A 22,628-nucleotide genomic window follows, 5' to 3' on the forward strand; every position below is an offset into this window, starting at 1 on the left:
TTGTTTGGGTTAAACATCTCCCCTGCAGTATTTGCAACCCAAACACGGGATGATGAGTGGCAGCGAGCGGTCAGACAAAGCGGGGTCTGTGTGTGTGGGGGGAGGCGGAGGAGCCCCGGCACCGCTCCTGCGCTGCCCGCAGGGCTGGGGCCGGGGGCAGCGGGGCCAGGGGGAGCCCTGGGGCGGGGGGACCCCACAAAGTGCGGGGGAAGCTCTGCCAGCGGGGACAGCGAAGCAGCACCGGGGCTCCGGACGGCTTTACCGGAATAGGGAGAGGAGCGGCAGCGGCGGGAGGGAGGGATACGACAAGGGAGGGGGGGAAAAGGAAGAAAAGAAAAAAAAAAAAAAAGGAGGAAAAATAAAAATGGGGAGGGGGAAAGGAAAAATATAAAGGGGGGGGAAAGCGGGCTCCGAGCCAAGGCGTCACGAAGCGCCCCCCACCCCCCTTCGCAGCCCGGGCTCCCGCAGACAAAGGGGCGGCGGGGCGGACCGGGGGCGGGCCGGGGGCTGCTCCCGCTGCCCGGGGCGGGGAGAAAACTCGCACCCACGGCGGCTCCCCGGCTCGGCCGCGCAGGTGGGGTCCCTCGGCGGCACACGTTCCCGCGGGGTAGGGCGACGGAGTTGCGTGGGGGTGGCCCCGCCGTACCCGGTGTCCGCCTGTCTGTCTGTCTGTCTGTCCGTCCGCCGCTTTGTTCCCGGAGGATGCGGCGCGCCTAACCCCGGCCGAGGCGGTGGGGCCGCAGCGGGGGCAGGGGCAGCCCTCCGCCGGAAAACTCCGCGCCGCCCTCCTTCCTCCTCCTCCTCCTCCTCCTCCTCTTCCTCCTCCTGCTCGGAGCCCCGGCGCGGAGCGATGCTCTCGGGGGCGGCGGGCGGCGATGGAGCGGGGCGGTAGCGCGGAGCCGCCGAGCAGAGCGGCCCCTCGGGCAGCTGCCCGCGGCCCCTGAGCGCCGGCGGGAGGAGGAGGAGGAGGAAGAGGAAGGCCGGGCGAGCGAGCAGAGCGCGGCCATGGAGGAGTGGCGGCAGTGCGGCCGCTGGCTCATCGACTGCAAAGTTTTGCCCCCGAACCACCGGGTGGTCTGGCCATCGGCGGTGGTCTTCGACCTGGCGCAGGCGCTGCGGGACGGGGTGCTGCTGTGCCAGCTGCTCCACAACCTCTCCCCCGGCTCCATCGACCTCAAGGACATCAACTTCAGGCCGCAGATGTCCCAGGTAGGAGGGCAGCGATGGATGGAGGGGTGGCTGCGTGGGGAACCCCCAGGAGCACGCCCGTGCCTGGATTCGGCTGTTGCTCTCGCAAAACTTGGTGGGATGAGGGGATGGGATGAGTGGGAGACCCTCTGTTTCAGCCCCCCCGGATGCCCGGCAGCCCCTCCCAGGCTTGATCCCCCGGTTTCTCGCCGGTCCAGCGCCGGGGGAGCCGCGGCCGCACGGGAAAAACTCCGGGGCGGGGAGAGAACACCCCAGGAAGGAGGGAAACATCCCCCTTGTGTTTACAGTCATGGCGAAACAAAAGCAAATAACAGGGCTGAGAGCAGGAGATGGGATTGTTCGGGGGTTTTATGGAGGCGCTGGTTCGTCTGAGATGTGCGGGAGGAGCGGTCGCCGGGACAAAACTTTGGCTGGGAAGACTCAAAGCAAAATAAATGAATAAATTTATGAAAACACCCCAACTCTGATGCTCTGCGAGCCTGCCCCAAGCCCGGCTGGGCAGGGAGCGAGGCCATGCCCGAGCCCTGGTGCTGCATCCCCGCAGCTGCTCTGGGGCGGGGGGTGATGGGGGGCTCGGCTCAGGGACCCCAATTGCACCCCGGCCGCCCTGCCCTGTCCTGTGCCCTGCTCTCATCGTGGCTCTCCCCTTTGGGTACTTTAAAAGGACTCCATCCTTGGAAGTGTTTCCAGTTTCTGGTTGGTTTGGTGGAAGGAGGCTTAGACAAACGGAAAAAAAAAAAAAAAAAAGAAGTAAAATCAGCTCAGGTTGTTTTGGGTCTAAATGCGCTGCTGATGTTTTTGCAAGCTGAGCTGCAGGTATTTGCATGGGAATCGGGAAGTGAAATCGATTAGAAACAAGCTAAATGGGGTTTGTGCCCTGCCCGCCGGCAGCCCCTGTGTTGACAAGCTCGCTTTAGAGTGTGGGCTTTTATTTTTGAACAACAACAGGTTCTAGTGGTGGAACTGAAGGGAAACTTTTCTCTGTTTAACTTCGCTGAAGCCTTCAGAGATAAATAAGCTCCAGTGCCCACATGAGCTCTGTTCCTGTGCTGTGCGAGCACGCTGCTCATCCAGCAAGTCCCTTTCCCTTTTTCCACCGAAGTTTCGTTCCAGGACAATGGCTTTTTCGAGCTGTTTGTCACCCAGCGAGGCACAACCAGGTGTGCTGGGGTGGCTGCTGTGGTTGAGGACAGCCAGGAGCTCCCAAACGTGGAGCCCCTCTTTGGGAAGCAAAGGGCGCTTTGCTGTGAGGATGTCCTTGACCCTACAAAACACCGGAATGGGAATCCCCAGCCCCGTGGTGAAACCAGGCCGAGTGCTGGCCCAGAGTAAATAACAACACGTCCTGATGCCTCTGCCCAGGGTGGAACAATGCTGCGAGATTTCCTCTTGGCTTTCCAGGCTATGAACTGATCAAACTGTTTTCCGCTGATGTTTCCAAATATAAACTGCCGTGCAGGAGCTGTGCACGGGGAGGGCTGGAGCTTTCCTAGAACGTGCTGAGAATGGCACACTGTGTTTTGGGGTTGTTTGATTTTTTTTGTTGTTGTTTTTTTTAAGGAAATACTGCAATCCTACCAAGCTAATTTTGGTGGGGTGTTTGCCCTGTGGGGAGTTGAGAATGGGTTTAAAGATGTGGCACTTGGGGACGTGGTTTAGAGGCAGATTTGGCAGTGCTGGGTTATCAGTTGGACTCGATCTTAGAGGGCTTTTCCAACCTCAGCTCTGGTTCTGTGGCACCTGTGATCAGGGAGGGTCCCAGGGGTGTTTTGGAGAGGAGGCTGAGGCTCTTGCCCTTGCCGAGGCAGGTGTTGCTGGTTGGAGGGGAGAGTTTACAGCCCTGCTGTCTTTAATAAAACTGCTTTCTGCTTTCACCACCCGGCTGCTTTCACAGCTTTAGGAGGTGTGTGAGGGGACTGATTGGGATGGGTTTGGTGGCTCTCTGTCTGAAAACCAGGTCATTAGAGGGGACCAGCACAAGGCTGAGCCTGAAGGACGTGCAGAGCATCACCTGGTGTGGGAGTGGATGCTCTGACGAGGCTCAGCTGATGCTTGTCCTCAGCCAGGATGGGACCCAGACCACTCTGGAGTGAGCCTTTATACGTGATGTGTTTGGTGCTTCTCTGGCAATTCCTAGATTTGGGAATCTGGCTTCTTCCCATGGTGGTTAAAGGCACCTTCTGCTGCACTGGCAGCCAGGTGAGGTGAGAGGGGAGGAAGGGGCTGAGCCCAGCCACAGAGGGGACAAACACCCCTGGGATGCCCCAGCCCTGCTGTGGCTCTGGGTGAGCAGGTCTGCATCTCCGGGCCGGATTTCAGAGGGATAATGCAGGAATCCATCTCTGTCACCCAGCTGTGATGTGCTCAGACACGGGGTAGGGATGTGTGAGACAGAGCACGCCGAGGAACTTCAGAGGTTGTTTTTGATGATAAATGCACATTTTGCCTGGCTGGCTGGACTGGCTAACCAGCTGTCTGCCTCACTGCAGAGCTTATTTTGTTATTAATCAGGTGAAGTGCCAGGGGACAAGACACTTGTGCTAGACTTGAAACACCCAGTAACACTCTGTCATCCACCTTTCCTGCCGAATTAAGTGGGGCTGTGCAGGTGTGTAATTTTAATAAACACATTTTTGCCCAAGGTGAGCAGCGTTTCAAAGGCCAGAGGTGAAATCACATCTCTGCAGAGAAGAGCTTTAAGACCCAGACACTGGTGTGTTATTTTTTGAATCCCTTTCCATGCTGATTTGTTCTTCCTTGCAGCTGTTGGAGGTGTGCTGCGAGGCGAGGTGGGAGCGCTGGCAGCACAGGGAGGCTGCAGGAACTGGTGCTCCTGCTGTGGAGAGATGAACTGGTGTCCCTGTCCTCCTAAAAGCTTCCCCAGCCTCATAAAACCTCTCTGTGCTTGTTCAGTAGAGAGGCCAGACTGGCCACACAGCAGTAGTTTAATACGTGATGCTTAATTAAATAAACGAGGCAAATCACCCCGTTAGGTTGCAGTCTGACGTTTGCTTCGTTTTCATGTTCAGTTCCAGGGACCCAAATCTGGTGTTTGGTGGTGCCTGGGAGGATGGGATGACCCAAAGCTACTGAACTTCCAGAGTGGCCAACAAAATAAACAGGAAAAACAATCTTGAACCCCAGCTCTCTTCTGAGAGTGCGTGGATGTGAGGCCAGTTTCAATGAGCCTGGAGTAAAACTTCAGTTCTGCTCGTTGCTTTTGCTGTTGGGGCTGTTTCTGGAGCGTTGGGAAGTGGCATGAAGGCGATTGCCCTCAGTGGCTATTGATCATTATTGTGTTATTGTGGTTGGATTTTTGGGGGTGTCCAGCCAGCTGGGAGACTGTGATGCAAAGGACTTTTGAATTTGCACGTGGGAACAGAGGTAGGAGCCCTCTGGTTTGCATTCCCTGTCCCCCCCCCCGCCCCAGAACCTCACTCCTCTCCCCATTCCCCTTCCTAATTCCAGTCCTCTGTCATTTTGTGGTACAGCTGCTCTGGTGAGGGAGATGGAGATCTTTGAGCTTTGCATTTTCATCAGTAATTAGGTTTGAATCTTAATTTTGTTAAGTCTCTGGTCAAATACAAATTAAATGACTCTCCACATGTGTTTCAGCATAAAAAATACGTGCAACAAAACACCTGCATGTTTGGGTGAGGTTGATTGTGAGGTTTTCCTTTTCCTTTCTTTTTTTTTTTTGGTGTTTGTCTTAGATAAAATTAATCCTTCCAGACACCTTTGCAAGTGGGTGGGGTTGATCAGGAATTATCCAGGAAAACTGGAGGATCTGGGAGCTCCTTGCAGAGTTCCAGGCCCCTGTCCTTCCTCTGGTGGTTCAGTCCCCTGGTGTCTGAGCTCAGCCTCGTGGGGATGTTGTGAAGGGCATTTCTGCTCCCAATCTCTGCAGCTGAAGGAAAATGGGTTAATTCAAGGGGAGAAAGAAGCAATAACCCTCCAAATCCTGCCCCGTTGCCGTGTCCTGGCTGTCTGGCACCTGCTGCAATCTCAATGTTCCTCGGTGTATTAAGAGAGGTGGAAATTGGTGCCTACACAAAGCTGTTGAGATGTGATTCAACATCAAGACTCCCATGGATACCACATTGTTTCCAGCCCTCCTCTAAGGCTGATCTGGACACTGCTAAACATCTTTATATTTTCCCTGCTCCAGAACCCGCTGGATTCTGGAAGTGAAGCAGCCACAGCTTTAAAGTGTCTGCGTGTGCACAGACTCCGAGTCAGCAGCAATGGGCAGCTCGTTAAGGATTCTCATTTTGAAGCATCTCCACATCTTTCCAGAGGGAATCCACCCTGCTCTGCGGTGCCTGGAGGTTCGGCTGGGGCTCTGGAGGCTGATGAGATGCAGCAAATGTCACTGGAGCGATGGCTGGGCTGCCCACTGCTCTGCTTTGCTCTTACCAAGGAGCCACGCAGACAAGTGACTGCCAGGATTGATGGCTGCACCGCCCCACGCCTGGCTGAGCTGTCAGGTGGCTCCGTGCCTGTTGTTTTTCCTCGAAGGTGGCACTCATTTGCTATCAAAACCCTGTTTATTGGTGATGTAGGTGCTGTGACAGCTGGGAGCAGGTGGTTTGGGGCCTCCCCCAGGTGTGGGGGAGATGAGGGCACGCTGGAGTATTTGGTGCAGGTAATTATTCACAAGGCTTTGGGGTTTTTAATGTGCCACTTGAAGGCTTTATAGCTCCAATGCTTGTAATTGCTTCCACGTGTCACGACAGTAGTTAAATTTAATTCAGTGTCATCGGAGCTGCCTGGGTTCTTTGAGCAAGGTCTGTGTAGCCACTCTGATTTACCCTGCTCAGGTCCTCCAGCTTTTTATTTACTCTCTGCTTCTTGAAACTGAGTTCTGTTCCAAAAAAAAGGGCTGTAAAAAAATGGCCTCATTACATATCCCTGTTTACTGTGTCTCACTGACTTCCCGTTTGGATGTGCTGAGCCTCACAAAGGGAAAAAAGGTGCTCTGTGTGCTCAGCCAGGCTCGGGAGCTCCTTGCAAAACAGGAGCTGCTCCCACTCTTCCTGCCCAGCCCCACTGGGTGCCTCCTGCATGTCAAGTAGAACCCTAAAACCTTGTGTTAGCCAGAGGTTGGACCCTTTTTGTGGCTGTCTGAGGGTGCAGGATCCAACTGAACGTGCAGCTGAAGGCTCATAAGTATTCTGGTGGGGCAGGAGAAGGTGGAAAGTGTTGGATGGATGCTGTGGGCTGTGCCAAGCAGCATGAAAAGCAGTGAAAACGTTGGGGTTTTTTTTTTTCCCCCCCTCACCCCTTGAATGATTGATGAGAGTTAAATACCTGCATTAAACACCTACCAGCAACTGGGCTCTTGAATGAAAAGATGCCTTTAAAAGCACAAGGCCAAAGCAAACAAACAAAAAAAAGGCGATTTGGTGGGTTTTCAAGCTGGGACCAGGCTTGGAAGCTGCCTCCTGTCCCAGCAGCCTGTTGATGAGCTGTAAAAAATGCTTGGCTGGTCCTTGCTGCTCGGTGGTGATCCGGGTGCCCCGCCAGGAGCAGGGGGTCCCTCGGTGCTGGGTCCCTCCAGGCAGGAACAGGAGGATTTGTGGCAGTGGCCCTGGCGATGCCCAGCTGCTGTGGCTGGGTCTGAGGGCACGGTTGGGTGAGGAATCAGGGAATTAGGGAATGTGGGGTGGGTTGTGAGGGAGGGCTGAGCATCCCCACCTCAGCCTGGTGGGATAGGACCCACCACCACCACCCCCCACTTGTGGGTGTGGGAGCCCCAGACTCTTTTTCTTCAGCTCCTCTGGACCCAGAAGGGACCTGATTTTTGGCAGGGACAGAAATGTTGCTTCAGACTGACCCGAGGGCAAATTTTTGATCCGTTTCTTTGTCGTTTCTTAAAGAGACAAAGCCTTTTCCCAGTGTTTGAGCTGTTTCCCTTCTCCATTTGACTCCCCTCAAGCTGTATTGAGAAACGGATCAAATGTGCTCATCCCAAAAATCCCAGCAGCCTGGACCGGGCCTTTTTGGGGCAGAGCTGGGCTGGGAGATCAGGATGCCACTGATTTAGGGTGCAGTGTGAATGAGTTGGGTGCAGGGCTATGAGGTGTCTGTGTTGGGGTGATGGAGGGATGGTGGAGCTTGGCAAATGCAGTGAGCTTGGCCACGCCTCTGGGAGCTGAAGATTCTCCTTGATTTTTAAAGCATGGATCCACCTTCTTTGAGCTGTGCAGCAGCTTTCTAAAAAAAAAAAAATTTATTTCCTCACACCACTCTCAACATCAGTTTTTTCCTTTGGACATCCAGTGATCCTAAAACGATCTTGTGTCTGCTCCTCCAGCTTCCCAGAGCTCTGCTCCCACCCCAAGGCTTGCTCAGTGCCCATCAGGGTGACCCTGTCCTGTTAATGCTGAGTCCATCTGTCTGCCCAGCTGTCCCTGCAGCATCCTGACACCCCTGGGGCTCCTTGGTGAGTGCTGGCCCCAGGCGCTGTCCCTGCTGCCAGCCTGCAGTGTCACCCCCAGCTCTCCTGTCAGGATGAGCTCCAGGGCTGGAATTTGGGCACAGGGTGACTCCTGTGTTACCCAAGAGCGGCCCCCCAGGTTCACCTGCCAGCCCTGCCATGTGTCCTGCTGATTCTGAACCTCGATGCTCCTTTTACAGGAGGGGAAGGACCTTCCTCCTCAGGGTAACTTCATCCAAGTCTGCCTTTGACAACTTCAGACTCGGCGTTGATGAAATTACTTTTGTATCTCCTCTGGAGAAAGGTCTGTTCCTAATGAAAGCGACTTTTCCTCCCTGCTTTGTGTTTTCCTTGGTTGCAGCTCAGGGCTGTGCTTCACCCCATGATACAACTCTGGTCAAGCATTCCCTGCCCTCCACCCTCTGGAGCCTCCCAGGTGTCTGGGGGATGGTCAGGCAGGGCTGGGCTCTGTTTGGGGCAGGTGGAGGCTGCAAACAGGGTACAGAACTTTGTACAGAACAAATCCCTGCTGCTCTCCAGGTGTCTCAGACCTGGGGTTTGTGACTTTGCAGCTGCTGAGCCCTGTGGCTATGAGTTGCTAATTCCAAATACATGGGGATTTTGTGCTTCTGGGAGTGTTTGACTGCGATCCCATTCTGGCCTAGCCCAGCCCTGGAGTCCAGTCTATGTTAACAGTAAGGTTTAGCCAAGATGCCCTAACCTGAAGGGGTTTTTTAGGGTTTGCATCTGTGATGGGTGTTTGGACTGAGTCCCCTCCTCCTGTGTCAGAGGGTGTTTGTGCTCTGCCAAAAGTAGAAGGAATTGTAAAAATTCAGGTGTTGATGGATCAATTTACTGGTCTGTGGAGACTGAACAAAAATCAGTTATCCTCAGGGAGGTCACTGCAGAGCAATCAGATTTCCCAGCCTTGTCTCACAAGTCCTGCAGAACAAGTTTTTGGACACCTCTTTGGTTCTTTCTTGGACAGTTTTTGGATCCCTTTTCTGAAGTTCCCCAAGCAGTTGTTACACCCTGATGCCAGCCCCTCCTGTCACAGGACAAAGGATGTGCCTGCCCCTCATCCCTCTTCTGCCCAACACCCGTTGCTTGGAGGAGGTGATGTGGAATCTATTCCTGTTTTGTAACCCGTGGGCCTGCCCTGTCTGGACAGCCAGGATTCAGCTGGAAGATCCTCCTTTGCCTCCTTGGAAAGCCACCAGCCTGACTCACATCCTGACTTGCTCCTCGTGGGTCTGGTGAACTCTGCAGTCAATGGACTCCGTGGCGTTGCCCGTGGTACAGACCCACCAGTAAATCAGATTTTATTCACTCTGTTGCCCTCTTGGCTTCTCAGGATTGGATTTTCCAGGCTTGCTGGACCTGGGAAACATCTCCCATCTTGTGCAGTGCCCTCTCCCAGACCGTGCTCCAGGTGATGAAGGTGGTTTGGCACAGGGAGATGCTGCCAGCTCCCTTTGGATGTGATGGGAGTGGGGAGGTTGGGAGGGGTTTGTGCCTCTCTGGGGTGTCCCTTGGTGCTCCATGAGCAGCTCCCTGTGCCTGCCCTCACTGAGGCCTTGCTTTGGCCCCCAAACCACCAGGATTTAGTAAATGAGGAGATGGGGAAGGTTAAAAGGTTCCCATAGAGGAAATTTACTCTTTCTCTCCCAGCATTCAGTGCCTTAATGCTGATGGAGAGGGGGGAGTAAATTGGCCCTTTTACAGCATTCATATCTTTTGTTGTGCTTTATAGTGGTTTACAGCTAAATGGAACATCTGGTATTTGAAGGGGGCCGAGGAGGGAACAGAGGAGGTTTGTGGCCGGCGAAGGGGAGGAGTGATTTGTGTTCAGCGCCGTGAACACAGAATTAGCTGTGAAATCCGCGCAACTCGGGGGCACTCAGCGCCTGGAAAACAAATGTCCAGGCAGGCTGGGAACTCCCTGTGCTCCGTGGCAAAGCTGTGGCAGCAGGGATGTGCTCCTCCATCCCTGTGGGAAAACCCCATGGCAGGATCTGTCACCGGGTCCTCGCCGAGCACCTGCCCCGCAGGGGGATGTGCTGCACCCGCTGGTTCTGCTCTCCAGGATGAGTTGTTTGGCTCCTCTGGGTCTGTCAGGTGCTTGGAATGCTCCTGGAGCTCTCAGGTTCATGGGGGGATGCAGGATTTTCCTAAAGCAGAGCCGTGCTCCTGAGAGGTTGGGCTTTGTGGTAGAAGCAGCGAGAATGGGAGATGGATCTGTGATGGTGTAAATATGTTTTATATATAAAATATGGGATAGAGGTAGGTGTGTGAAAGAGAGGAATATATTTATATATAAATAAAATTGTATTTCTTTAAGAGCTGGAGTGTGTTAAGCCCTGGAAATCCCAGGCTGAGTGGCATGGCCCCAGGACAGGAAATGTGCACAGCATTGGGACAGGCTTGTGTGCACATGGAGAGCCTTTGTGTTTATGGGAAGCACTTTCTCATGTGAGTGATCTTCCAAGAAAATCACTGGTGAGTCTTGGAGAGGGGAGGAGACAAAAAAAGAAGGAGACAAGGCTTTTCCTCCCATAGCTGTGGGAGAATTGAGGCTTTAAACAGAAAATAAACCAGAATTTTCCTAGCAAACCCAGCAGAAGAGTTTATGATTTTTTTTTCCCCTTTATAGACCAGCTTCTAGATCTTTATTTTCCTGCTGCTGCTGAAGGGTTTGGGGCTGTTTTCTGGGAATTGCTGCTGGAGCAGCAGCTGTTCAGCACAGCGTGGCCCTGGGTGGCTGAACTGGGGCTCCCTTCAGTGCCCCTCTGGCAGCAGATGCTGCATCTGCAGGGTGTAAATGGCTTTATTCTGGTGCCTAGCACCAGATGAGCTGGTGCTGGGCAGAGCCCAGGTGATGGCAGAGCTCTGTATTTTGGGGACAGGACATTATTGTGGTGCTGAGGCAGCTTCCAGCTCTGGGGTGATGCCTGCAGGACCAGTGGGGTGGCTGCTCCTGGTGCAAAATTTTAAGTTTTCAAGGTGCAAAATAGGCCTAAGGATTGCCAAGGGATTGGGAGCGTGGAGCCAGCCCAGCAGGAACCATCCCAGGAGGAAGGCTGGGAGTGTGGGGCTCCTCTAAAAAGGTGGATTTTTCAGGGTGAAGTTGCAGGACATGAAATGTGAGGTTTGCTGACCTGTCCACACTGGTCTGTGCTGGGAGTAGACATTCCCAGGCAGGTATCCCTGCCCATCCCTCCCCATGGCTGAAGGGTTTTCTGAAATCATTTCAAGTTCAATCTAGAATCCTGCCAGATGTGAATCATCCCTGAGTGGGTTTCCAGGTCACAGTGCTGAGGGCAAGCTCCTGGGTGGCATCACAGATTTGTTACCTCGCTTTAACCCTTCCTCATTCATCGATTTTGGGTTCTCCAGGGACAGGGATGCTCACACTGACGGAGTGAGGACACTTCCAAAGGATTTCCCAGCTTTAATTGCTGCCACTCCTCGCAGCTTTGGCCACTTCGAGCATGATGCAATCAGTGTCTCCCTGGTGAGAACTTCACCTGAGATGCAGAAAATGTGGCCAGATATCCTGAGCCGCCAAACCTGTTCCTCTGGTGAGAGGGTGAGAGGTCAGACAAACCTTTTGCTTCTCCCTCGCTGCGTTTTCCACCCTCGGCGTGCTCAGCTGCACGTCCCCACATGGAGAACACCTAAATATTTTTTTCTTAGAGGTGACAAAGGTTAGAAGTGAATTTTCCTCGTATTGATAGCTTGGTTATCTCGGGAAGGGTAATGAGGAGGCTTTAATGAAGCTCCAGTATCTGCCTGGGAGTGGGGTTTCAGCCAGGTTGTTGCAAGAAGCATTTCTAATTAGGAGAGATTTAATTCCAGATTTTTGTCATCACCCCCCCCCCCCTTCCCGCTTAATTATATTTGCTAACGTGTTTAACAGCTTTCCCTTCAGAAAAGAACAATTTATTCAAAGGTCATAAATAGATTCTGGCATTAATTACTCCAGGAGTCACACTGGGCTGCTCTGGAGAAAGCAACTCCATGGGGAATGCTAAACCTTTCGCAGTTGGATTTATCTGTGGTTGGAATGACTTTGTTTGCACACACCCCCCCCCCCCCCAACAGAGACACCTCCAAAAAAACCCCCAAATAGCTGATTGCATCCACGTTTGTGCCCAGCTGAGAACCCACGGGGATCTTGTAGCTAATTTCCCCAGGACTTTGGAGCAAGTCTGCAAATCACAGCATCTCCCTTGATCTCTCCGTATTTGTTTTACGAGATTTGGGGGTGTTTTTGTCAATTAGTTTTGGATCCCATCGTTGCTGTGGATGCTGAGCTGGAGCAGGGAGAGCAAAGCCTGGCTGGAACCAGTGGCAGAAGGACAGGGCTGAGCTGTTCCCTCCTCCTCACCCCCTCCCAGGCTCAGCCGAGCGCCCAGCTTAGGTTAATAGTTTTTGTAACCTCCAGATTTTGGAGTGGCTGCAACATCTGTTCCAAGTGATAATAAAGCAGTGCTGAGGGGGAATTAGCATACAGCTGCCAGGGTGGGGGAGAGCCTCTATAGAAAAATAAATGAATTTATTGATGGAAGATGAAGCCTCACTGCGTTTTCATAGTTCCTGGTAATTTTGGCACCGTGGGCAAAATCTGTTCCTTTGCAGTGGGAAAGGACGGGGCTGGCATGTGGGACGCTGATGTGTGTTTGAGTGTCCTTTGTTTCGTCATTTCACCCACAGCCAAGATCACTTTTTGCTGGCTTTAGGCTCTTTTTGAAGGTTCAATCTGCCCAATGAGTCCTCCTGCCTGCGTGGGGCTGGGCTGGCTGTGTGTGGGGGAATATTTAATATTCCTGAAATAACTCTGTTTGCCCGGCGACCTGATCCCGTGGGTGGCATCCCTGCACATTGTGCTCATAAAAGTCTCTTTTTCTTGCCCTTTGGCTCTTGCTGTGGTCACCAGGAGCTGCTGGTTTGTGTTGGCACTTCCAGGATGTGTTCCCTGGGCTCTGGTCCCTCTCCATCCCTCATCACCCTCAGGGATCAGGATGCTGCTCGCCCTGGCCACGTGTCTGACCCACAGCTCTGCACCACCAGCACTGAGGTTAAATATTTCTGTGACTCTTCCTCCCCTGGTGTTTTTCCTGGGGTCCTGTGACGAGGCAGTTTCATTTTTCCTTGAGGGGAGGCAGACAAACAGGCGCTGCTTTCATTGCTTTGGGGAGACGCAGAAGAACGTGATTGAAACATTCTCTGAAGCCTCGCAGACTTGAAAGCGAATTTAAAATGCCCAGGTTTTAAAATTTATAAACCCAGAATGATGACTGGTGATATCCTGAATTCCCCTCCTTGTAAAATGATAAAAAAAAATTAAACTGAAACCAACCCACGTTGAGCTTTGGGCTCCACCAGAAAGAACTGAGTGAACCGAATTACCTGGTTTATGTGGGGAGAAGAATGATCTTAAACACCTGATTTAACTGGATGGGAATGAAAGGAGTGAGAGTAAAACTTCAAGAGGTGGAAAGCAGCCTCATAAATCTAGAGGGGCAGAGAGGAACCTGCCAAAGATGGGGCTCTGTGTGTGCATGGATTTTCAACCCCCTGAGCCAGGGGGGAGGGAAGCAATAACCCCCTGTAGCCACCAGGTTTTGCAGGGTTTCTTCACAGGAAAATCTGAAAAAAAAAGCAACCAGGTTTTTTTCTGCTCTGATTTGGGGTTTTTTTTTGAGAGACAGCTCTTCTAACAGCAGTGTTATGGTGTGAGGATCCTGTGTGGCACAGATGAGGCACCTGGCTCCCTACAGACCCGTTAATTCGGCCGAGCAGGGCTGTCATTACCTGGTGCTGGTGCTGCTGAGGCAGGAGGAGCTGCTCCCACCGAGCACGGCAGGAACCCGCACACAAAAAGAGATGTTGAACCTGTCTGTGCTCAAGGTGCCTTAATAACTGCTTGGGTTTGTCTTTGGCACGTCAGCAGCCAGGCTTTGAGAGCTGAAGAATCAACGTGGAGCTTCTCCTTCCTCCACCCACTGAGGGTTTTGTTCAAAAATTGGACAAAAATCCTCTTGGCACTGGCTGATCATCCCGCCCGGAGCTGGCTCAGGTCTTTGGGGTTTGACATTTCAACTGAAATGGATCTTCAGCCTCCCACTCCCTGCTCTCCTCAGCTCTGACATGCTCATGTTTTGCTCCCTGGGACCCCAGGATAACGGGGCTGATGGAGCTGGTGCCCAGCCTGGGGCTCCACACGCTGTCCCTGGGTGTTTTGGCATCGTTATTCCTGCTGTCTCTGGGAAAAACGTCTGCAGAACTTCTCTGGGAAAAAAACCCCAACAAGTGCTGGATTTTTACAGTTAGATGGGTTTAAGGCAACTGTAAGAAGCCAGCTGTGGGGAGGGTGCTGTGGGCTGCTTCCACACTCTGGTTCTTTAGGAATCTCCTTTAGCAGTGGATGTGAATACTCAAGCCCCTTAGATGTTGCTGTTTGCACTGCTTTGGGTTATTTGCACTGCTTTTTGGATTCTTTTTGCATTACTCGTAGATTCCCAGGTCCAAGCTCCACTTGGTACCAGGCCCTTTGCAAACAGAGGCCCTGATCCTGGGCAAAGGTTATCCAGATAATCTGGGAATGCAGAGCACCGAGATCTCATTCTGCCTCAGCAGAACCACTGGGCAGAGTGATTTGTTGTCCCTCTGCCTTCCTGGGGCCTGAGGGGAGAGGCAGCTGGGCTGGATTTTGTAATCAAGTATTTGTTTTTGTCAGAAAGGACTCAATTGCTGGGTTATTGCTGGGTTATAGCTGTGCAGTTTGTGTGTGGCTGCGTGAAGGGAAGGGGACAGAAGTGTGTGTTCCTCCTCTCCTCCTCTTCCTCCTCCTGGGCTAGGCCTGGGTGCTGCTAAGGATCCTCTTCCAGCTCCAGGAAGCTTGGGGAGAGCTGTGGGACAGTCCCACTGTTGCTCCACACCATTTCATGGATGCTGTCCCTTCTCCACGCTTCCCAGTGGGCGCTCCCAAAGCCCAGCCTGAAGAGAGCTGGCAGCTGGGGAGGAGGTTGTGGCTGCTGGAAGGGAGATGAGCTGGATTTCCAAACCCTCCAAAGGGTTTGGGAGCAGATTTGGGGCTGGTTTGGTGTGAGACCTTGGAGCTTCTTGTCGAAGAAATGGGCTGGGTAAGGAATGAAGTGGTCCAAGGTAACCCCAGCAATTTGCAGGTGCTGTGACTGTCCCTCCTGCCTGGATGCTGACCAGAGGGACCTCTGCTGCTTTCCTGGGAGCTGGGGCTATATGGGAGCGGTGCTGCTCTCAGGTTGTGGGATCTGCCTGACGTGGGCTGGGGAGGTGGGGAAGGAGGATTCCATCCTGGTGATTGTGTAACCGTGGAGTCCTTCCCTGAGGATTCAGATCTGTGGTTGACCAGACTCTGGCTGGGCACGGAGCAGCTGGGAGCTCATTCCATGTGCTGGAGGAGGGACAAAAGTTCAAAAGTTGAGTGTCTGAGTATCTTCCCTCGATACCAGGGAAGAGCTGACACGGCTGGAAACCAAAACTGGAGCCGCAGTTGCTTTGCAGATCGTTGCATCACTTTTACTGGATGTTCCCTGGATTATTCAGTGCAATGTGAAGAAAGCTTCCTGGGGTTGAAGGAGGTATTTGGGAGTGAAGGAGGATCAAAACCTCAATGAAACCCCTTTGGTCCCTTCTGCCAAGCTGGGGAATGACAGATCAGAAGCGTGAGCACCTCCTGGGGTGTGCAGGGCCAGGCTCACTGCAGGGTCAGCTGTCCCTGGGGCCTGTCTGTGCCCCTTAGCACACACCCAGTGATGTGGGATCTGGGAAGAGCCCCCACGGGCTGCCCTGAGGTGCTCTACCTGTGCCTTCAGGTCCCAAACCCAGAGGTGGAAAGGCTCTGTTCCCTGGAAGGCTCCATTATCCATCCCAGCAGCAGAGGCTGTGCAGTGCCTTGGCTCCCTCGCCCTCTCCCGGGATGGGAGCCCTTTGCCAGAGGTCCATCAGACAGATGTTGGTCACTGCTGGAGCCCTGGCCAGGGAATGCTGTTCCTGGTGGAGTGTGCTCCAGGAGAAGCCTCCGTCTGCTCGGTGAGCGTAAGCAGAAGCGACGGCTCACGATGACTTTACATGACATGTTATTTCTGCTCCCCTCCCCGAGGCACTCAGCAGCTGGAAAGCCTTTCCCCCACGGAGCTGCAGGCAGCACCGCTTTGAATAAGAGCTTTCTGCATTGGAAACTACACCTTAGGAGAGATGTTTTATTTCCCTGGCTGTTTATAGCCCTGTAAAAGACTGTGGAGGCTTCATTCTCCCTCTTTGCGTGGTCTCCCTTGCATTATGCAGAGGAGCAATTTCTTCCTAACAGCTCAGCCTAATGCGTGCCACAGCCATTTCCACAGGAGCCAGACCTGCCTTAATGCTTGCTGTATGGCTTTTTGAATGCATCGTGCTGGCTCCTAAGGCAGAGTTTTTAATAACTCCTGCTTGGGGCTGAGTGTACAAAAGTCTGACAAAAACCTCCGTGCTTGTTCTCGCACCTTAATTCTGTGCTCAAAAAATCCCTGCCCGAGTTCTGCACTGTGTATGTGTTGGTGGAGGCAGTTGCTAAGAGAAGGGATAATTTAAAGCAGGAGGAAGTCATACATGCAGCTGTACTAAAAATTAACTTCAGTTGGGTGGTACTTGGGAAATTAGAGCAGGGATGCTGCCAGAGAAAAAGGGGAAATGAAGAGTCTGCGTTTGACTGCGTGTTGATTCGGTCTTAACTGTGTCAATAAAGTCACTTTAATTCGTGGGTCAGTGAGCTCCTTTAGGGCTGCTGCCTGTTTAGACTTATTGATCCTCTCCCATTAAGCTCCAAATATTGTCCTTTCCTGTCCAGACAGTTCTCAGCCCACTCCAGCAGAGTGGGTGGCTTTGGAAGGAGATGGAGTGGAGCAGCCGAGAAGGAATCAGATGCTGCTGCCAGTTCCCCTCTTCACCCCTCTGGCTGAAATACAGCATTAATGGTCCAGCCCAACATGTCCCTGGGGCCTTATCTGCATCCTCAAATTGTACCAAATTAATTAGCCCGGCACAGCAAAAGCAACCCAACCTTCCCTAACGCTCTGCAAATGCAATTACCCTGGTACCAGAGTTTATTTGAGATATTCCAATTAACAGTCAGCTTTGCTTGTGCACTGTCTGGTGGAGCTGCTCCTGTCTGGCTGGTGAATACCTCATTAAATCCTGTTCCATGGGATCCCAGGCTGGGTTGGGTTGGAAGGGACCTGAAAGCTCCTCCAGTTCCATCCTCCTGCCCTGGGCAGGGACACCTTGCACCGGAGCAGGTTGTTCCAGAGGAAATGATGTCCTGGGGAAATAGCTGTGTTTGACAGGACCCAAATCGATGCAGGGGATGGAGGGAGGCAGAGTTGGCTCCCAGAGACACCTGGATCTTCCCATTGTCTCTCAGGGAGACTTTCCAGTGGAGTTTTCCTGCTTAGGTGAGTGTAAATCAGTGCAGAACCACAGGGGTGTTGATGCTTGTGATTAATCCCCACACCAAACTTCCCATTAAACAATTTACTTCCCATTAAATAATTTAATAATTTCTTTTTGTTTGAAAAAATATAGAACCCCCTCACAAAATACAAAACAATGCTCTTCCGTATTTTTAGTAGAGGTAAAAAAAAAAAAAAGGATAAAAAAATACAAAAAATATTTCACTGCTTGTGTGTGTTTAGCCCCTGTTAGACTGGCTCAGAAAGGAAGACTTGCCTTATAGAAATCTGAAACCAGATCTGGAAACGGTTCAGTCAAAGCATCCAGGAGATTTTGGGAGGATTTCTAACCCCCTCTAGCCCCAGGTGCCAGCTTTGGGTGCACCCCTGATGCGTTGCTGTAATAAATGAGTGCTAGGAGCTGCCAGGAATGGGATGTGGGTGTTAAATTAGAGGGTCCTGTTATCTTGTTATCCTTCCCAAGTATTAATTTATAGAAATATCCAGAGCCTTGTTTCCTGTAATCGCTGGGATCTGTTCTCAGTGGTGGTTTTTATGAGCTGGGGACCTGACCTTTTTAAGCAGCTTTACAAATTAAGTAGCCAGTAGATTAATTTTCTGTAGCCTGTTTTCATCACGCAGAGCAGGAACTGTTCTGCATTGCTGTGGCAATAAATTCTACTTTTGGAGCTTGGGAAGGGAGGGAAAAATCTTCCAGGTAAGGTAAAATAGTTACATCCTCAAGGAGAGATTGAAATAAATTGGGTCAGAAATGGAGCTCCCCTTGGTTTAATTCAGGGGAGGTCAGGGATGGGGTTGTGCCCAAATCCAGGCAGGCTTGGAGTCTGTGGCCAAAACTGAAGCACTGCCCACTGCAGAAAGATCTTTAATTCATCGTGATAACAAATCTCTCGATGCTTCAGGAAACTTCACAGAACCAGACTCAATTCTGGCCGGAGTCTCTCGTTAAATTCCGCCTTGCAAAAATAACTCGAAATGGGAAGTGATTTCCTTTTTGCTGCCTGTTTTCTTCCTGTGGTGTGAATTGGGATAATTGAGCTGTGCTGGGCACGTGCAGGGGGAGGCTCCGTGGGCAGAACCACTCGTGGAGCAGGTTGGGACAGCCCTGTCCCTGCTGGGGCTCACAGCATCCTTGCCAGAATTAGGGTTTCCTTTAAAATACCGTGCCAGGATCGAGGAGTGATGGCTCTTGTGCTTTTCACCTGGCTTTCACCGAAGTGGCAGAGTGATTGCAATGATGCTTGATACTCTCTAGTAAGGAATTAAACCTCTCTCTTTCCTCCACGAGGGCTGAAAATGTTTAATTGAAATCTTACTGATGAAATAACAGCCTCTAATCTTCAAAAAAAAACCCCAACCAAGCAACCTCTGATCAAAGTTCAGTCTGATTTTTATCTCGTGCCTACATTAAATGTGATGGTTAACCTTCAGATTTCCTGTCTTGGCCTCCCAAGCTTTGTGATACTTACAGTTACTCTTCAGTTAATTAATTTCCTTGCAGTGCTGAAAGGGAGAGGAACTGATACCCTGAATGCAAATTGCCCAGGGCAGCACAAGTGCTTTAGGGAGGAAGAAAAATGGGTGTTCGTGTCTGGGTTTGTGGGTGGGTTTTCCTTTCCTGGTGCACAGGAATGGATTTGGGGTTGATGTATTTGGACAAGTGGGATTTTGGGACATGGTCTGAAGCGTTCTGGAGTCTGCTGGAGACTCATGGGAGGCTTCTCCTGGTGCCAGGGGAGTTCTGAGCACCCAGTTGTGGGTTTATCATGTGCAACTCTGACATTTTCCTGTTCCTGGCAGGAAGGTGCCATGCAGGGGGTTCATCCCCGCCTCAGTTAAACTGTGGGCATTCCCAAAAACCCTTCCTGTTCCCCAGCTCCCACTGTCTGTTCCCAGCACTGGTTCTTCCCAAGACTGAAATACAACAAAAACATTCATTATTTAAAGCTGAGGAGAGGAAGAAGCCCTGAGTGACCCCGGGGCTGCCTGTCCACCCTCAGTCCCCAGGCTCCCCCGCCTGCTTTCCCCAGCTCTGCCAGCCTCTGCTTCAGCTCCTGCTACTGCCCAGAGCTGGAGATTGGTGCTCAACTCTTGCCCATCACGCAGGAGGCTCAGAGGAGCTGCTGGGCAGTGGTTGCTCCCTCCCCAAGCGAGGTCTGGCTCGTGGGTGCTGGGATACGGGAGAGTTTTTCATTCTGGGGGAGCAGTGCACAGCTTGGTTGGCCCAGGGGCACCCCACGACCCCATTTCTGCTGCTTTTTGGGGTGAAGAAGGTGCTGAGCTGTTCGAGCCAGCCCCATCTCTGCCCTGAGGAGCTGATGGCAGCGCAGAGCCCTGGTGTGGAGCCACGAGCATCCAGGGACCTGTTAAAAAGCACATTTTGGGCTCAATCTCATGAAAATGCAGCTTGATTTTGTGTGCAGGTCTGCAGCAGTTCTCCAGCATGTGAGAAGTGTTGTGGTTTTAATTCCTTCTCTAGGCAGGAGCTGGGGGGTGTCTTTCAGCATCATTACCTGGTGCCATTAAGAGAATGTTTGTTGTCTGCTTCTAGAAACGCCATCCTGGCCCCTGGGGTGACATTTCGGGGCTGTTTCTCTCCAACCCCACTGGCCTGGTTTTCAGCAGGGCTCTGGGGGTGGCTGGCAGCCTGGGCAGCAGTCCAGGAGGTGTCACACAGCCCAGTGCCTGTCACTGGGAGCGGGTTGTTTCCATCTCCTGGGCTGCAGAACTCCTCTGCCAGCTCCAGCTTTGGCTGCTCCGGTGATCTGGGAGCTGAACTGTTCCCTCCACGTCTTGTGTGGTGGGACAAGGCCCTGCAAATCTCACCACAACAGACATCTGCAGGTTTTTCCAGGCTTTTATTTCCTCCACCACCCATTTAAAAGGTAAAAACTTGGCATTACAAATGTTTTTCCTGGCTGAGTGTTTGCTCTGCAGTGGTGATTTCCCTGTGGGCGATGCCCTGCTTGTGCTCTGTGGGATGGATGTGGCAGGAGTTTGTTTGTTCTGCCTCCTGGCAGGTACCCTGGCACTGCTTGCACTGAGGGAAACAACACACTATTTGTAGTTGTGGAGGCTTTGTGAAAGTGAAGCGAGGCTAATTGGAAGGGAGTCACCCCTCAGCGTGACTGTGTGCAGAAAAATTGCATTTCCCCACAACGGATGAATAATGCCATGGCAGCCATACAAGCTCTTCCCAGAAAAGCCTTTGGGAGGCTGGAAGATTCCACGCTGTTGGTCTGGTGGCAGAATTTCTAAAATCAGGTTTTGGGGATGTTTTAAGAAAGCAGAGTCTGCAGTGGGGCTGCAGTGTGCCCTGCAGTGAGGATGTGCCTCTGTCTAATGCCAGCTCAGGGGTGTTTGGGGATCATAAAATCACAGATTTTATGGAAGGGATCTTAAAGCTCATCAGATTCCAGCCCCTGCCATGGGCAGGGACGCCTTCCTCTAGACCAGGTTGCTCCAAGCCCCATCCAGCCTGGCCTTGAACACATCCAGTACTTAAAATCTGCTCAGACGGGGCTCCTCTATAACTGATGCAAAGGTTTTTAATTCACCTTACACTTTTGGTTATTATTTAACTGTCTGTTTTGACAATTTTGCATGAATGACAATGGGGTCTCCTGTTGCAGGCACCCTCCAGTCCCACTCTGTGGTTCACAGACATTTCAGAGCTTGGCTCTTCAGCACTTTCACGGGGCAGCTTGGTTTTCAGGAGACAAAAATGAGTTGTGTGAATGTCTCGAATGAGCCCAGGCTTGCAGGCTGCTGCCTGCCCTGAATGCCTGACGTGACAGGGCTCGATTTGCTGACTTGGCTGCTATTGACTCATCTCAGAGCTGCACCAGAGCTTTTCTCATCGCTGCCCTGTCAGAAGTTCATCACGGTTCCATTCCCTGCGCCAGCCTGAGGAGCAGGAGGACAATGCCTGCCTGGAAAGTTCCCTGGAAGCGCAGCACTGCAGTGTAACTCTATCTGGGCTTACACAATTCCTCCTTTTCCTCAAGAGCAGCTGAGTGGTCTGTTATAATTTGATTGTCATGGTTCAGGTCAAGTCCTGTCTCAAAGCTTTGGCTTGGCCAAAATGTTTTGAGTTTTCTTTGCAGGAGCCTTCCCACGCACGGAGTTATCTCATTTCTTGATTGAGAATAAAATCCTCTCATCAGGATTTATTTTTCACATATCCCATCTCTTATCTGTGGTCGTGTTTTCAGAGTGAAGTGTGATCCTCAGTTAGGACTTCACAACAACAGTATGAGCTACGACATCTCTTTTTTTCATTTTTTTCTTTTTCCCCCTCCTATTTTAACTGAGCTCCCCTGAGGGAGCTGCATTTCTTCCAGCAAGAAGAGAGAAAGGCTGGGTTTGAGGAGTGTGGAAGGGAAATCTCCATTCAGGGTGCCACATGTGGGCAGATTGAGCAATGCCTCCAAGCTCTCCTGCTCCCAGGCTTTCTGCAGCCTCGGATCCAATTGCTCAGGAAAGCCCAGCCTGGATTTGTCAGTGTGCTGTGGAGACACCCAGATCTGGGATGCAGGAGTCTGAGATTCCTGGATTCTGTGAGAAAGCCCAAAAGAACCACCTTGGATGGATTTGCTGTGGTACTGATGAACCTTGGAAGTTTCTGGGTCTCTCCTCTGGAGCAGGCTGGTGACCCTTGGTGCTTCTCCCACGCTCAGGGATGCAAAACCTCTGCTCCCTGCCTTGCCATCTATCCCCCAGGAGCTGCTGCCAGACCAGGGCTGTCAGAGAGGGCTTGTGCCCACCTGATTTTGCCAGAAGCTCTTGCTCTTCCCAGGATTGGCTCTGCAGATCTCTCAGGGACACCCTAAAAAATCGACCTCTGTGTACGATCAGCAACGCAGGGCTTTGACCGGGGTTTTCTAAAACCTCAGTGGGAAGGGTTTGGGTTCCACACACCTCAGACCTGTGGCTGAGGGTTGCAGCAGTGCTCAACCTGTTGGACCCACCGGATTTGGGGTGGTTGGGGGAATTTCAGCCCTTGGAAGCGCCATGGGTGAAACCCTCCCAGGCATTGCAGTTAAAGCCTTAAGACCTCAACAATTCCGGCTTTCCCAGCGTTTGCAGGCCAGGGAGGGCTCCACAAAGGAGGGAAGTACTGTCAGCAGCAGCAGGTCCAGCGTTTTCTTCGGGAAGTTGCAGCTTCCTTCCTCTCATTTAGAGCCCCCGCGTGCCATGGGGTGACCCCTGGATGGACAGACGGACGGAGCCCAGCGCTCCCCCGGGAATGTGGGATCTGCTGGCTCCTGGCACGGGCTCTCAGAGCCTCTCCTGCCACCAGGGAGTGGTTTTGGGCTTTGGGGAGGTCATCACTGCTGGTGGAAGTTCTCCTCACAGCACACAAACATCTGGGCTTGCCTGTGACGTCTTTTCCCTCCTCCAGGCTCACGGATGTCACCGGATCCTTGACCCCTCCTCCAGCCCTGAGTTATCTTGGACTTGTCAGCTGCCTGATGGGGGTTTAGCCA

At 52.3% G+C, this 22,628-nt stretch overlaps 1 protein-coding gene across 2 annotated transcripts in view; it reads left to right on the top strand.

The window, feature by feature from the left end:
- Positions 1–882: 882 nt before the first annotated feature.
- VAV2 (vav guanine nucleotide exchange factor 2) overlaps positions 883–22,628 on the top strand; it is a 122,599-nt gene continuing 100,853 nt past the window's right edge. For both annotated transcript variants that reach the window (XM_082295297.1, XM_082295298.1), the window contains exon 1: positions 883–1,209. In XM_082295297.1, coding sequence (XP_082151423.1) covers positions 1,006–1,209 — 204 coding nt within the window. In that variant the 5' untranslated portion in view covers positions 883–1,005. The remainder of the gene's footprint in view (positions 1,210–22,628) is intronic.

This window comes from Coloeus monedula (genome assembly GCF_965178545.1).
Source record: "Coloeus monedula genome assembly, chromosome: 21".
Lineage (NCBI taxonomy): Eukaryota > Metazoa > Chordata > Aves > Passeriformes > Corvidae > Coloeus > Coloeus monedula.